The 15,852-nt window shown below is 45.6% G+C and overlaps 1 protein-coding gene across 4 annotated transcripts in view; it reads right to left on the bottom strand.

Moving 5' to 3' along the window:
• LOC123762722 (solute carrier family 2, facilitated glucose transporter member 1) overlaps positions 1-15,852 on the bottom strand; it is a 366,608-nt gene that overhangs the window by 9,297 nt on the left and 341,459 nt on the right. The window contains exon 1 of one of the 4 annotated variants that reach the window (XM_069332313.1): positions 9,596-9,810. The exons of the other annotated variants lie outside the window; for them this stretch is intronic. Within the exon in view, the coding sequence (XP_069188414.1) occupies positions 9,596-9,616 (21 nt within the window). The 5' untranslated portion in view covers positions 9,617-9,810. Of the gene's footprint in view, positions 1-9,595; positions 9,811-15,852 lie in introns of those variants that run through there. 4 annotated transcript variants of the gene reach the window in all.

Genomic DNA, 15,852 nt, shown 5'->3' with positions numbered 1-15,852 from the left:
AGTACCAGTAATCTAAGTTACGCTTCACTAAAAGGATTAATATTCCATCACCATCAATTATAAAAACCTATCATCAATAGTTATTAGCTTGTAAATCATGCTAACTATAAATATATATGTAGTACCTAAAATTCCTATTTCAAATAATGAAAAATGTCAATGATAGTAGGAAGACAGCCTAGCGCAGGCCGGGGCTGAAGGCCGACTGGGGGAGTGTGAGTGGACGTCCTTGGTAATACAGTTACTTCCAGACATTGTCGCACTTCTTACTGGTGTAGCATATAGGCTCGTACCCAAAGGTTAAACTGTAGGAGTATAATGTTAAACTTGTCGACGCTCTGCTGACGGGAAAAGTCTCCGAGAATGGCAGGCGGACAGGATTAGGGCGTTACCTCACAGCCTAATGACTGCCAAGAAATTACAAGATAAGAATTACATCTTTGATAAATTTCTTTGATATTTCATTAAACATTTCTCGACCATCCACGTTATCAGCATTCGCCATCACTAAAGTCAAATTGAATTCGTTTGACTTAAGAACAATTTTTTTCAGACCTGTCTAAAGAATATAAAAAAAAATTATGGGTTGTACTATAAGGAATGTTGTCTTTTTAAGTCATTAGAGGCCGTCACTCGAAATTTGTCAGGGAATAATTTGTTAAGGTCAACCCGGACTTGATTTGCAGTCCACAGACTATCTACATTGTCTTATATTTAGTTATAATTCATGTAACATATTTGAATAGTAATACAATAAGAACATTTAGTAATTATAATATATTTCTTTATTCACAGGACTCCACAATGGGTTGCCTAGATACACATTTTAAGAGATTAATTCGTACATTCACGCAATTTGGTATAAATTGTTAACAGTGAACCTAAATGTGTATTATTCAAATAAGAACCGAATCATATTTTGCGAATGATTTTGTTATGATATTATAACAAATGTGAGAACAAGCAGACTGTAGTGAGGGGTATACAGTCAGTCCGTCCTCCTAAGGTTTCCCTACGTCTAGAAAACGTCGTTCTAAAGTGTCCTCTCCTAACCTGCCAGAGAACCCAAAACAGAAAACGGGACAGTACGTCACTTTCGCCAGCCGCTTCCATTTTCTAATACGACAATTGTTGGGTTTATGTAACACATATGAGGGAAATGCGACGTTCTTTGTAAGATGTTTGTTATTGTTAAAGATTCGCTACCTGGAACAAAGTTCCAAGTAGCACGGGCTATGGTGAGCCCGTAGCAGTTCTTCGTAAGACGACAGGTTGGTGCGGTACGCGCCTCCTATTGGTCATTCATTGTCAGCAGCAAGCGGTTGGGCCCAGCCAGCCATGAACGTAGGACGGAAATTATTTCTGGAGATTTGCTAGTGTACGATTTTTATGTTCGGGAGTAAGGTTGCCAAGCTTGTGTGTGACGGGTGCCAAGTTGGTGGGTAGTGTGGCTCGCTGTGTGAGTGTGTGGCTTGCTGTGTGTGTGTGGCTTGCTGTGTGAGTGTGTGGCTCACTGTGTGAGTGTGTGGCTCACTGTGTGAGTGTGTGGCTTGCTGTGTGTGTGTGGCTTGCTGTGTGAGTGTGTGGCTCACTGTGTGAGTGTGTGGCTCACTGTGTGAGTGTGTGGCTCACTGTGTGAGTGTGTGGCTTGCTGTGTGAGTGTGTGGCTCACTGTGTGAGTGTGTGGCTTGCTGTGTGAGTGTGTGGCTCACTGTGTGAGTGTGTGGCTTGCTGTGTGAGTGTGTGGCTCACTGTGTGAGTGTGTGGCTTGCTGTGTGTGTGGCTGGCTGTGTGAGTGTGTGGCTGGCTGTGTGAGTGTGTGGCTTGCTGTGTGAGTGTGTGGCTCACTGTGTGAGTGTGTGGCTTGCTGTGTGAGTGTGTGGCTCACTGTGTGAGTGTGTGGCTTGCTGTGTGTGTGTGTGGCTGGCTGTGTGAGTGTGTGGCTCGCTGTGTGAGTGTGTGGCTCGCTGTGTGAGTGTGTGGCTGGCTGGGTGTGTGTGGCTGGCTGTGTGAGTGTGTGGCTCGCTGTGTGAGTGTGTGGCTCGCTGTGTGAGTGTGTGGCTCGCTGTGTGAGTGTGTGGCTCACTGTGTGAGTGTGTGGCTCGCTGTGTGAGTGTGTGGCTCGCTGTGTGAGTGTGTGGCTGGCTGTGTGAGTGTGGCTGGCTGTGTGAGTGTGTGGCTGGCTGTGTGAGTGTGTGGCTGGCTGTGTGAGTGTGTGGCTGGCTGTGTGAGTGTGTGGCTCACTGTGTGAGTGTGTGGCTCGCCGTGTGAGTGTGTGGCTCACTGTGTGAGTGTGTGGCTTGCTGTGTGAGTGTGTGGCTCGCCGTGTGAGTGTGAGACTCTATAGCCTTAAGGTTTGAGTAAGGGTGACAGATTAGTGCATGTGACTATCTAGAATGTTTATGACATGTCAACGTGCAGAGTGCCAGACATGACAGGAGCCAGGGTCACATGTGCCGGTGAAACATTGTTAGATAGTTTAGTTCAGTCAAAATTTGGCACTCGCGAGGTGTCAGGCGACCACCCCGCCTGCCACACGCCTACCTCACTTGGAAGCAAATTCGGTCCTACTTAATAGTCTTTACTCTTATCCCAACATTGCAGACTTCCAAAAACCACTGTGTACTTCTACAGCCCAAGAACCCCTATTGAAGTAAAAAAAAAACTATTCAGTTGGGACAGCACCATCAGGGATAAAGAACTTAAAGCTTTATTCGAAATAACAACAATACTCAGTGACTATACCCAGTTGTCAGAGACTGGCAGGACCTCTGTAAGGCTGAGGCTATCTGCCTCCGAGCCCCAAGTCTCATTGTAAACAAGTCTACAGAGCGGACAATCTAAGGGATGACACACAGGGCACAATAAAGTTCCAAATCATCATTAAGAGAAGCCATGTGCCGTGTGTCAAGCCAAGAGTCACATTTTCTAATGGTCCTATAATTATGCTGCCCTGTTGGTCTGCTAAATTACAACTGAAGGTTTGGTATCAGGAAAGAGACGAATGTCATCTGTGTCTTCGCATGCCCACTTGGAGGCTGTCAGCTCCAACGATCTCAATATATAAGCAACATCTCGTTCAAGCCGCCTGACAGCGGATAGCAGGATCCCCGTCCAACCCGTCCTCTCAAAAAGAACGTCACTTTTGGCAGCAAACGGCCAAAAGCGACGTTCTTTTTAAGAGGACAGGTTGCCCCGTCTGGGACATATAGTCTCTTCACATAGCCACGTCATCACCTGAGATATCCTGACACACAACACTAAACTAATCGACAGTTACAATGACAATAAAAAGGCTGGACATCTGGAAGGCACACTGAAGGTTGATAAGTTGAAGCGGGACACTTTGTCCATACTGTGGCGCCTCACATAGTGTGACGCCTCACATAGTGTGACGCCTCACATAGTGTGACGCCTCACATATTGTGACGCCTCACATAGTGTGGCGCCTCACATAGTGTGGTGCCTCACATAGTGTGGCGCCTCACATAGTGTGGTGCCTCACATAGTGTGACGCCTCACATAGTGTGACGCCTCACATAGTGTGGCGCCTCACATATTGTGGCGCCTCACATAGTGTGACGCCTCACAGAGTGTGACGCCTCACATAGTGTGGCGCCTCACATAGTGTGGCGCCTCACATAGTGTGACGCCTCACATAGTGTGGCGCCTCACATAGTGTGACGCCTCACATAGTGTGACGCCTCACATAGTGTGGCGCCTCACATAGTGTGACGCCTCACAGAGTGTGACGCCTCACATAGTGTGGCGCCTCACATAGTGTGACGCCTCACATAGTGTGGCGCCTCACATAGTGTGGCGCCTCACATAGTGTGGCACCTCACATAGTGTGGCGCCACACATAGTGTGGCGCCACACATAGTGTGACGCCTCACATAGTGTGGCGCCTCACATAGTGTGGCGCCACACATAGTGTGGCACCTCACATAGTGTGACGCCTCACATAGTGTGGCGCCACACATAGTGTGGCGCCTCACATAGTGTGACGCCTCACATAGTGTGGCACCTCACATAGTGTGACGCCTCACATAGTGTGGCTCCTCACATAGTGTGGCGCCTCACATAGTGTGGCGCCTCACATAGTGTGGCGCCTCACATAGTGTGACGCCTCACATAGTGTGGCGCCTCACATAGTGTGGCACCTCACATAGTGTGACGCCTCACATAGTGTGGCACCACACATAGTGTGGCACCTCACATAGTGTGGCACCTCACATAGTGTGACGCCTCACATAGTGTGACGCCTCACATAGTGTGGCGCCTCACATAGTGTGACGCCTCACATAGTGTGGCACCTCACATAGTGTGACGCCTCACATAGTGTGACGCCTCACATAGTGTGACGCCTCACATAGTGTGGCACCTCACATAGTGTGGCACCTCACATAGTGTGACGCCTCACATAGTGTGGCACCACACATAGTGTGGCACCTCACATAGTGTGGCACCTCACATAGTGTGGCACCACACATAGTGTGGCGCCTCACATAGTGTGGCACCTCACATAGTGTGGCACCACACATAGTGTGGCGCCTCACATAGTGTGGCGCCTCACATAGTGTGACGCCTCACATAGTGTGGCGCCTCACATAGTGTGGCGCCTCACATAGTGTGACGCCTCACATAGTGTGGCGCCTCACATAGTGTGGCGCCTCACATAGTGTGACGCCTCACATAGTGTGACGCCTCACATAGTGTGGCACCTCACATAGTGTGACGCCTCACATAGTGTGGCGCCTCACATAGTGTGGCGCCACACATAGTGTGACGCCTCGCTGGTATACTGTTCACATTATCAAAAGCAGTAAACGAAGCGTATCTCTTAGCGTGAAACCATGATGAAACTAATAAATCAATTTTGAGAGTTAATTTTTCCAACTTCGTGAAGAAAAATAGAGAAGATTCGTGTTAGAATCATTTATCTCACCCTTATCATATTCTATCTTAGAGAGGATGTGGTCTAAGCAAGACTGGAAATTATGACTAGCGATTTAATGTAATGTGAAGTATGGGTCGGCCTGACCAACCTATGATCATCCCTGGACAATGACCCGTCACCCTGCAAAGTTTGAGGAGGCAGCCGCAAGCGTCTGGGCCACCATTCTCGGGGGAGAGACACATTGTGTGATACAGATGACCGGTGAGGACAGTGAGAAGGTGCATGTTGTAGTGTACGAGGACCCCGCCTCAACAAAGCTCTGAGTGGCAACTGAGTGGCAACTGAGCGAGCGAGACATGTGTGTGGTAGCTAGCACCTAGGTGGCCGAGTGGGGGAGGTGGGGGATACAGATGTAGGTACCCAACACCTGGGTCGGGGAAGGTGGGGGAGGGCTGTGAGTGTTCACCCGGGCTGGTGGCCATCTTATACTGACCCTAAATACTGGTACGACTGGTCAGCCAGAGGTTGTGGAAGCCACCTCCAGCCTGCTGGCCAGATTACACAAATACTTCGAGCACCTGGAAGGTTGCATTTTAAGGCAATAGCTGCAGCAAGGCCGGTAGACGGTGTTGCAGGGCTCCCTAGTCGCTCTCAGCTGACTCAGGGAGGGAGGGAGTGAGAGGGAGGAGGGGGGGGAGTGTGAGGGAGAAGGGGAGGGAGGGAGAGAGGGGGTGCAGGAGAGGGAGAGAGAGCAGCCAACGTGGCCGGTCAGAGCAAGAAGCTACCAGTGGCTTCCTTTACATCACTCTCTCTCCCTCACTGTAACACGTCTATCACTGTAACATCTCTCTCTCTCCCTCACTGTAACATCTCTCTCTCTCACTGTAACATCTCTCTCCCCTCACTGTAACATCTCTCTCTCTCTCTCACTGTAACATCTCTCTCTCTCTCCCTCACTGTAACATCTCTCTCTCTCCCTCACTGTAACACCTCTCTCTCTCTCACTGTAACATCTCTCTCTCCCTCACTGTAACATCTCTCTCCCCTCACTGTAACATCTCTCTCTCTCCCTCACTGTAACATCTCTCTCCCTCACTGTAACACCTCTCTCTCTCTCACTGTAACATCTCTCTCTCTCACTGTACCATCTCTCTCCCTCACTGTAACATCTCTCTCTCTCCCTCACTGTAACATCTCTCTCTCTCTCCCTCACTGTAACATCTCTCTCTCACTGTAACATCTCTCTCCCCTCACTGTAACATCTCTCTCTCCCTCACTGTAACATCTCTCTCTCTCTCTCACTGTAACATCTCTCTCTCTCTCACTGTAACATCTCTCTCTCTCCCTCACTGTAACATCTCTCTCCCTCACTGTAACATCTCTCTCTCCCTCACTGTAACATCTCTCTCTCCCTCACTGTAACATCTCTCTCTCCCTCACTGTAACATCTCTCTCTCCCTCACTGTAACATCTCTCTCCCTCACTGTAACACCTCTCTCTCTCACTGTAACATCTCTCTCTCTCTCACTGTAACATCTCTCTCCCTCACTGTAACATCTCTCTCTCTCCCTCACTGTAACATCTCTCTCTCCCCTCACTGTAACATCTCTCTCTCTCCCTCACTGTAACATCTCTCTCTCTCTCCCTCACTGTAACATCTCTCTCACTGTAACATCTCTCTCCCCTCACTGTAACATCTCTCTCTCTCTCACTGTAACATCTCTCTCTCTCTCCCTCACTGTAACATCTCTCTCTCTCACTGTAACATCTCTCTCCCCTCACTGTAACATCTCTCTCTCTCTCACTGTAACATCTCTCTCCCTCACTGTAACATCTCTCTCTCTCCCTCACTGTAACATCTCTCTCTCCCCTCACTGTAACATCTCTCTCTCTCCCTCACTGTAACATCTCTCTCTCTCTCTCCCTCACTGTAACATCTCTCTCTCTCACTGTAACATCTCTCTCCCCTCACTGTAACATCTCTCTCTCTCTCACTGTAACATCTCTCTCTCCCTCACTGTAACATCTCTCTCCCTCACTGTAACATCTCTCTCTCCCTCACTGTAACATCTCTCTCTCCCTCACTGTAACATCTCTCTCCCTCACTGTAACATCTCTCTCCCCTCACTGTAACATCTCTCTCCCTCACTGTAACACCTCTCTCTCTCTCACTGTAACATCTCTCTCTCTCTCTCACTGTAACATCTCTCTCCCTCACTGTAACATCTCTCTCTCTCCCTCACTGTAACATCTCTCTCTCCCCTCACTGTAACATCTCTCTCTCTCCCTCACTGTAACATCTCTCTCTCTCTCACTGTAACATCTCTCTCTCCCTCACTGTAACATCTCTCTCCCTCACTGTAACATCTCTCTCCCCTCACTGTAACATCTCTCTCTCCCTCACTGTAACATCTCTCTCCCTCACTGTAACATCTCTCTCTCCCTCACTGTAACATCTCTCTCCCTCACTGTAACATCTCTCTCTCTCTCACTGTAACATCTCTCTCCCTCACTGTAACATCTCTCTCTCTCACTGTAACATCTCTCTCTCCCTCACTGTAACATCTCTCTCTCCCTCACTGTAACATCTCTCTCTCTCTCTCTCCCTCACTGTAACATCTCTCTCTCCCTCACTGTAACATCTCTCTCTCCCTCACTGTAACATCTCTCTCTCTCCCTCACTGTAACATCTCTCTCTCTCTCCCTCACTGTAACATCTCTCTCCCTCACTGTAACATCTCTCTCTCTCCCTCACTGTAACATCTCTCTCTCCCTCACTGTAACATCTCTCTCTCTCTCTCACTGTAACATCTCTCTCCCTCACTGTAACATCTCTCTCTCCCTCACTGTAACATCTCTCTCCCTCACTGTAACATCTCTCTCTCCCTTACTGTAACATCTCTCTCCCTCACTGTAACATCTCTCTCTCCCTCACTGTAACATCTCTCTCTCACTGTAACATCTCTCTCCCTCACTGTAACATCTCTCTCCCTCACTGTAACATCTCTCTCTCCCTCACTGTAACATCTCTCTCTCCCTCACTGTAACATCTCTCTCCCTCACTGTAACATCTCTCTCCCTCACTGTAACATATTTCTCCCTCACTGTAACATCTCTCTCCCTCACTGTAACATCTCTCTCTACCTTACTGTAACATCTCTCTCCCTCACTGTAACATCTCTCTCTCCCTCACTGTAACATCTCTCTCCCTCACTGTAACATCTCTCTCCCTCACTGTAACATCTCTCTCTCTCACCGTAACATCTCTCTCCCTCACTGTAACATCTCTCTTTCCCTCACTGTAACATCTCTCTCCCTCACTGTAACATCTCTCTCTCTCTCACTGTAACATCTCTCTCCCTCACTGTAACATCTCTCTCCCTCACTGTAACATCTCTCTCTCCCTTACTGTAACATCTCTCTCCCTCACTGTAACATCTCTCTCTCCCTCACTGTAACATCTCTCTCCCTCACTGTAACATCTCTCTCCCTCACTGTAACATCTCTCTCTCCCTTCCTGTAACATCTCTCTCCCTCACTGTAACATCTCTCTCTCCCTCACTGTAACATCTCTCTCCCTCACTGTAACATCTCTCTCCCTCACTGTAACATCTCTCTCTCCCTTACTGTAACATCTCTCTCCCTCACTGTAACACCTCTCTCCCTCACTGTAACATCTCTCTCTCCCTTACTGTAACATCTCTCTCCCTCACTGTAACACCTCTCTCCCTCACTGTAACATCTCTCTCCCTCACTGTAACATCTCTCTCCCTCACTGTAACATCTCTCTCCCTCACTGTAACATCTCTCTCCCTCACTGTAACATCTCTCTCTCCCTTACTGTAACATCTCTCTCCCTCACTGTAACATCTCTCTCCCTCACTGTAACATCTCTCTCTCCCTTACTGTAACATCTCTCTCCCTCACTGTAACATCTCTCTCCCTCACTGTAACATCTCTCTCCCTCACTGTAACATCTCTCTCCCTCACTGTAACATCTCTCTCCCTCACTGTAACATCTCTCTCTCCCTTACTGTAACATCTCTCTCCCTCACTGTAACATCTCTCTCCCTCACTGTAACATCTCTCTCTCCCTTACTGTAACATCTCTCTCCCTCACTGTAACATCTCTCTCCCTCACTGTAACATCTCTCTCTCCCTTACTGTAACATCTCTCTCCCTCACTGTAACACCTCTCTCCCTCACTGTAACATCTCTCTCTCTCCCTCACTGTAACATCTCTCTCTCCCTCACTGTAACACCTCTCTCTCCCCTCACTGTAACACCTCTCTCCCTCACTGTAACATCTCTCTCTCTCCCTCACTGTAACATCTCTCTCCCTCACTGTAACATCTCTCTCTCCCTTACTGTAACATCTCTCTCCCTCACTGTAACACCTCTCTCCCTCACTGTAACATCTCTCTCTCTCCCTCACTGTAACATCTCTCTCTCCCTCACTGTAACATCTCTCTCTCCCTCACTGTAACACCTCTCTCTCCCTTACTGTAACACCTCTCTCCCTCACTGTAACCGATAATTTAACACAAACGCGTAGACCTGTAAATAATTCCCAGCACATATTATCTTAACTCCACAAAATCCGTAATACACTGATGGAGTTTCGGAAATAAGATCACACACACTCCCCAACCGCTTCTGTTTCACACAGGCGCTGAACACATAGCGTCGACTTACCCCAACTGTTATAATAACCATGATGGCGTCTTGGGTCAAACGAAGATGTAAAACAAATGCTTCTAAAATGATATTTTCAAACTCTTGGGCAATATGCTCTCACTGGTGAATATATTTCTGCACCACCAGATAATCTTGCCTTTGTTCTACTCCTTCACTTGAATGCCACCAGGCGAGTGTCTAGTGACGACTGAAGCCCGGGCTAGGTGTGTAGCCTTATAAATAGCCTATCCCTGCTAGGTTGCCGGCTAGCGTCCCTCCCACTGGTGGGCGGGGGTTAGGAGTCTACGTCACTCTCTCTGGGGGCGGGGCTTGGCTACCACCTCTCACAATATAACTCTTAATTTTTGGTGTGTTTTAATATCTATTACAACTTATTTCACTTATAATATCAGTATATATATATATATATATATATATATATATATATGCATAAAATCCACAGAGAAATATGAAATAAAGTGAATGTTTCAGCCTGTTAAAGCCTTTGTCAACACAAGACTCATGTCTAAATCTGCTTTGGGGCTTAGTTAAACGTCAGGTGACTGGCCTAGCCAATCCCAACTGTATATTTAGCAGTAACTTTGTGATGAAAGGTGTTGGTGAAGACTTCTCCCGTGATGCTAGAGGAAGTCAACACGGGCTTCAACGTCACACCTGTTCACACTTCAGAGAATTCTCTAGTTTTATAATGGAGATTTAGAGAGGATAGTCAATGTTTTCCTTATAGAAAGAGACACATAATGTTAGTTGTTCGCGAAGGAATTCGTACACAATCACAGACACACTGAAATATATATATATATATATAATATATATATATATATATATATATAATATATATATATATATATATATATATATATATATATATATATATATATATATATATATATATATATATATATATATATATATATATGTCGTACCTAATAGCCAGAACGCACTTCTCAGCCTACTATTCAAGGCCCGATTTGCCTAATAAGCCAAGTTTTCATGAATTATTTTTTTTCGTCTACCTAACCTACCTAACCTAACCTAACCTAGCTTTTTTTGGCTACCTAACCTAACCTTACCTATAAATATAGGTTAGGTTAGGTTAGGTAGGGTTGGTTAGGTTCGGTCATATATCTACGTTAATTTTAACTCCAATAAAAAAAAATTGACCTCATACATAGAGAAAAGGGTTGCTTTATCATTTCATAAGGAAAAAATTATAGTAAATATATTAATTCAGGAAAACTTGGCTTATTAGGCAAATCGGTCCTTGAATAGTAGGCTGAGAAGTGAGTTCTGGCTACTAGGTACGACATATATATATATATTAGTGTATATAGGGAGCGACACAGAGGGACAGTGACAATAACGGTGAGCGCAAGTTAGGTAAGTGTCACCATGACAAAGGGTGAGTGCATGTGGAGGTGTAGGGTGAGGTTAGGTTAAGGGAGGTGCCAAGCCTGGAGGGCAGGGTGAGTGCCAGCATGAACTAGTAATGGGTAGTGTGCGGGCAGCCTTGCATCACCCCTCACAGCACCACGACGCCACCTCCCGCATACTTAACTACTCACATCTCACCTTTCCTCAGAACTCCATGACCCAACATCCACTACACAAAGTCTTGGGGTTTAGGGTCTGTAATGTAATCGACCCGGGATGTAAAACTTGATAACTGAAGTATATACTTTTTAATCCATTTGTTACTAATTACGAGAGAGAGAGAGAGAGAGAGAGAGAGAGAGAGAGAGAGAGAGAGAGAGAGAGAGAGAGAGAGAGAGAGAGAGAGAGAGAGAGAGAGAGAGAGAGAGTGAGAGAGAGAGAGAGAGAGAGAGAGAGAGAGAGAGAGAGAGAGAGAGAGAGAGAGAGAGAGAGAGAGAGAGAGAGAGAGAGAGAGAGAGACTCATACAGACTCACAGCCAGACAGCCAGACAGACAGACAGACAGCCAGACAGACAGACAGACAGACAGACAGTCTGTCTGTCAGTCAAACATAATTACAAAATCAACAATATGTGGGAAGTGCATGTAACAACTCCACCACCACCACCAAGGTCAGTATTGGCCATTACCATTCACCTGAGCGTGAGCCGTGTAGCGCTGCGCTAACAACCCACTCACTCTACCCACCTCTCAACCCTGGCTCAAGCCACACTCATCTATCCCAACTAGCCGCCAACTAGCCATCCTCCAGCGCGGTCTGTGACGCGGACACGCGCCGCGAGGAACGGCCTTCTAGCAGGAAGCGCTAACCCATTACTACTATCCAACACTTGGCAGCGGTCAGGATAAGGATGTGGGATAAGACGGAGGAAGGAAATGATTCGACGGTTGGGGGATTGAACGTCGACCTGCATGAAGCGAGACCGTCGCTCTACCGTCCAATGCAAGTGGTTGGGCCGTTGTAGAATCAAGACGTTAGAGAGGAGCGCGGGCTTGGGGGAGATCAGCAGTGGAAAGCTGTAAGCCGGTGTAATCAGAGAGCATTTCCTGTCACCGGAGCATGACGCAAGGACCAGCGGGACCCTGCCTCGACCCCCAACCCTCACCCACTCACTCTAAAGCCTCTACCACCGCCTCCAAGTCACGCCCTCATCTCAGCCACTCATATCAAGCCGGAACTCCAACATCTCACACCTCCGTCGCAACCAATCAGATGACACGAATGCCTAGAGGCCCTGAGTCACGCCTCCACGTCAACCACTCACATCAAGAAGCCACCTAAATAAACACGTCACACCTCCACCTCAGCCACTCACGTCAAGCCCTGAGCCACTACGTCACGCCTCGCTTCAACCACTCACAGAACGCCTTGGCCCAAAAATTTCGACGCATTTTCCACCCCGCCAATCGCAGCCCGTCGGGGTCTATATATATACATCACGAGGCTTAGCCAGTCACGAGCAGGCTTATGAGCTACGGATTCACACACACATATGTGGACCAGACCACACACTAGAAGATGAAGAGGCAGTCCGTCACGGACCGTCTCGACAATCAACGTGATACTGGTCCAGGACGGACCGAATCGTCGTCCCTTCATCTTCTGATTATTGTTTGGTCACCATATCTTCAGCTACGGTATTGTGACGCATTATCTGCACAGATATATGTACACAGATACCCCGCTTCTCGGTGTATATACAATCACACTTTACTGTAAACAGTAGAGTTTACTGTTTACCTATGTAGTGTAGTTTACTGAGCCGGTGGCTGAGCGGAGAGAACACTAAACGCGTGATCCTGTGGTTCCGGGTTCGATCCCGGGCGCCGGCGAGAAACAATGGGCAGAGTTTCTTTCACCCTGCAGTTTACTGCTAGGTAACAGGGACATTATGTGTGACTTCAATAATTTATGTTCTTAATATAATATGGTAACAGGATGATTGGTACCTGGGAGTTAGTCAGCTGTCACGGGCTTCTTCCTGGGGGTAGAGGCCTGGTCGAGGACAGGGCCGCGGGGACACTCAGCCCCGAAATCATCTCAAGATAGTCCTACACACATTAAGGCTTCCGCACAAGACTCAAGTCTTCAGGGAACATGTATTGAAAGTTTGAGCCACAACCTAGGGATTGTGGACGCACTCATCTCTGGCCCGAGATGGACTCGAACCATTAACACGAGGAGAGAACTCGATCGTACCTGTCACAAGCACTATAACTTAGCGCCCCGTCCAGCACTGACACTCTTGTTCCTCTAGTCCAACTACTTGGAGCAGACGGTAAAGCGACAGTTTCTTCCAGTTCGGCCAACCGTCCAAGAGATTGGGAGATATTTCTTCCCTCTGTCCTAGCCTCAATCCTTATCCTCTTATCCCTTCTAAGTGTTATATATAGACGTAATGGTTTAGTATTTTAGCCTGATTACCTTAGCTATGTTGGTGTTGTGATATCAGTAACACATGGTACCATTCTCTACCCCGTTATGAGCCGAGGTCTCCTCTTATCTTGAGGTTATCTTGAGATGATTTCGGGGCTTTTTAGTGTCCCCGCGGCCCGGTCCTCGACCAGGCCTCCACCCCCAGGAAGCAGTCCGTGACAGCTGACTAACACCCAGATACCTATTTTACTGCTAGGTAACAGGGGCATAGGGTTAAAGAAACTCTGCCCATTGTTTCTCGCCGGCGCCTGGGATCGAACCCAGGACCACAGGATCACAAGTCCTGCGTGCTGTCCGCTCGGCCGACCGGCTCCCTGGCCAATATTGTGCCAGCAGTCAACAAGATGCTGGAACACCCTACAGGCTTGACAGCCTCAGACAAGGCACACCTCTAAGAGTTATGGCGGTCAAGCACGCGACAATTCCCCCCTACAAGAAACTTTACCAAGGTGCTCATAAGAGCAATAAGCTGCTCACTGCACACAATAGCGGGTTTAAAATATCTTTTTCTGTATGACTACCACACAAAGGATGCGGTTTCCATTGTGAAGTGCTGGAAAGATTTAATAATTATTCATATTTAAAATGTTGAATAGCTATTTAAGTCGGTTGAAATTGATGGCGTCATGGGGGACTATAGGTGCCAATATTGCTCTAGTGAACACTCGGATAATATTTTCTTAAATATTGAAATACATAATGATGTAATGTGTGAGAATAATTTTGAAGACAGAATTTGCATTTAGTCAACACACTTCCCATTGTCTTGCATGGTATATATATATATATATATATATATATATATATATATATATATATATATATATATATATATATATATATATATATATGCAACAATGATCACAAAAACACTGATCCAAGTATGCAGAATAACCACATATGAAAAATAGAAAATGCTTAACGCGTTTTCGGCTAATTCGCCTTCATCAGAGCAAAGTAGAATCCTACTTTGCTCTGGATTCTATACTGGATTCTACTTTGCTCTGATGAAGGCGAATTAGCCGAAAACGCGTTAAGCATTTTCTATTTATCATATGTGGTTATTCTGCATATATATATATATATATATATATATATATATATATATATATATATATATATATATATATATATATATATATATATATATATGTCGTACCTAGTAGCCAGAACGCACTTCTCAGCCTACTATGCAAGGCTCGATTTGCCTAATAAGCCAAGTTTTCCTGAATTATTATATTTTCTAGAATTTTTTTCTTATGAAATGATAAAGCTACCCATTTCATTATGTATGAGGTCAACTTTTTTTTATTGGAGATAAAATTAACGTAGATATATGACCGAACCTAACCAACCCTACCTAACCTAACCTAACCTCTCTTTATAGGTTAGGTTAGGTTAGGTTAGGTTAGGTTAGGTTAGGTCGTCGAATAAACATTAATTCATGAAAACTTGGCTTATTAGGCAAATCGGGCCCTGCATAGTAGGCTGAGAAGTGCATTCTGGCTACTAGGTACGACATATATATATATATATATATATATATATATATATATATATATATATATATATATATATATATATATATATATATATATGTGTGTGTGTGTGTGTGTATATCATGAAAGTAAACACGTGATTAAAAATGTGACAATGTCAGACCACGGAGGAAAAATGAAACAGGAATTTCCTTAAGTGCTTTCGTATATTAATTAATATAGACTCCTTTTGACTCCTTCTGAAGATGTATTAATATACGAAAGTACTTAAGGAAATTCCTGTTTCATTTTTCCTCCGTGGTCTGACATTGTCATATATATATATATATATATATATATATATATATATATATATATATATATATATATATATATATATATATATATATATATATATATATTATAATATATATATATTCCTCCGTTTTATGAGCAAAGGGTCCTGAAAGATATTGTTAATAGAAACGTTATCCCTACAGACAAAAATCAGAGGATACAACTGACGATTTACTATAAAACCAGAAAAACGGCCAGCCTACTCATGAGAAACTCTCCAGACACAAAACAGAACGCTTTAAAAGAGACTAACGTCGTCTATGCCTTCAAATGCCCACTTGGGGACTGTAAGCTCCAAAAAACCCAGTATATAGGCAAGACAACAACATCTCTTTCTAGGCGTTTAACGATGCATAAGCAACAGGGCTCCATTAAGGAACATATAATCTCTTCCCACAACCAAACCATCGCCAGAGAAATCCTAGTAAACAACACAGAAATCATCGATAGATACAGCGATAGCAGGCGGCTTGACGTTTGCGAGGCACTACACATCAAGAAGTCAACACCAGCAATCAACAGCCAATTATTGCACAACTATATTCTAC

This window comes from Procambarus clarkii, chromosome 27 (genome assembly GCF_040958095.1).
Source record: "Procambarus clarkii isolate CNS0578487 chromosome 27, FALCON_Pclarkii_2.0, whole genome shotgun sequence".
Lineage (NCBI taxonomy): Eukaryota > Metazoa > Arthropoda > Malacostraca > Decapoda > Cambaridae > Procambarus > Procambarus clarkii.
The sequence above is the reverse complement of the archived record's forward strand: the minus strand, read 5'-3'. Positions and strand labels throughout refer to the sequence as shown.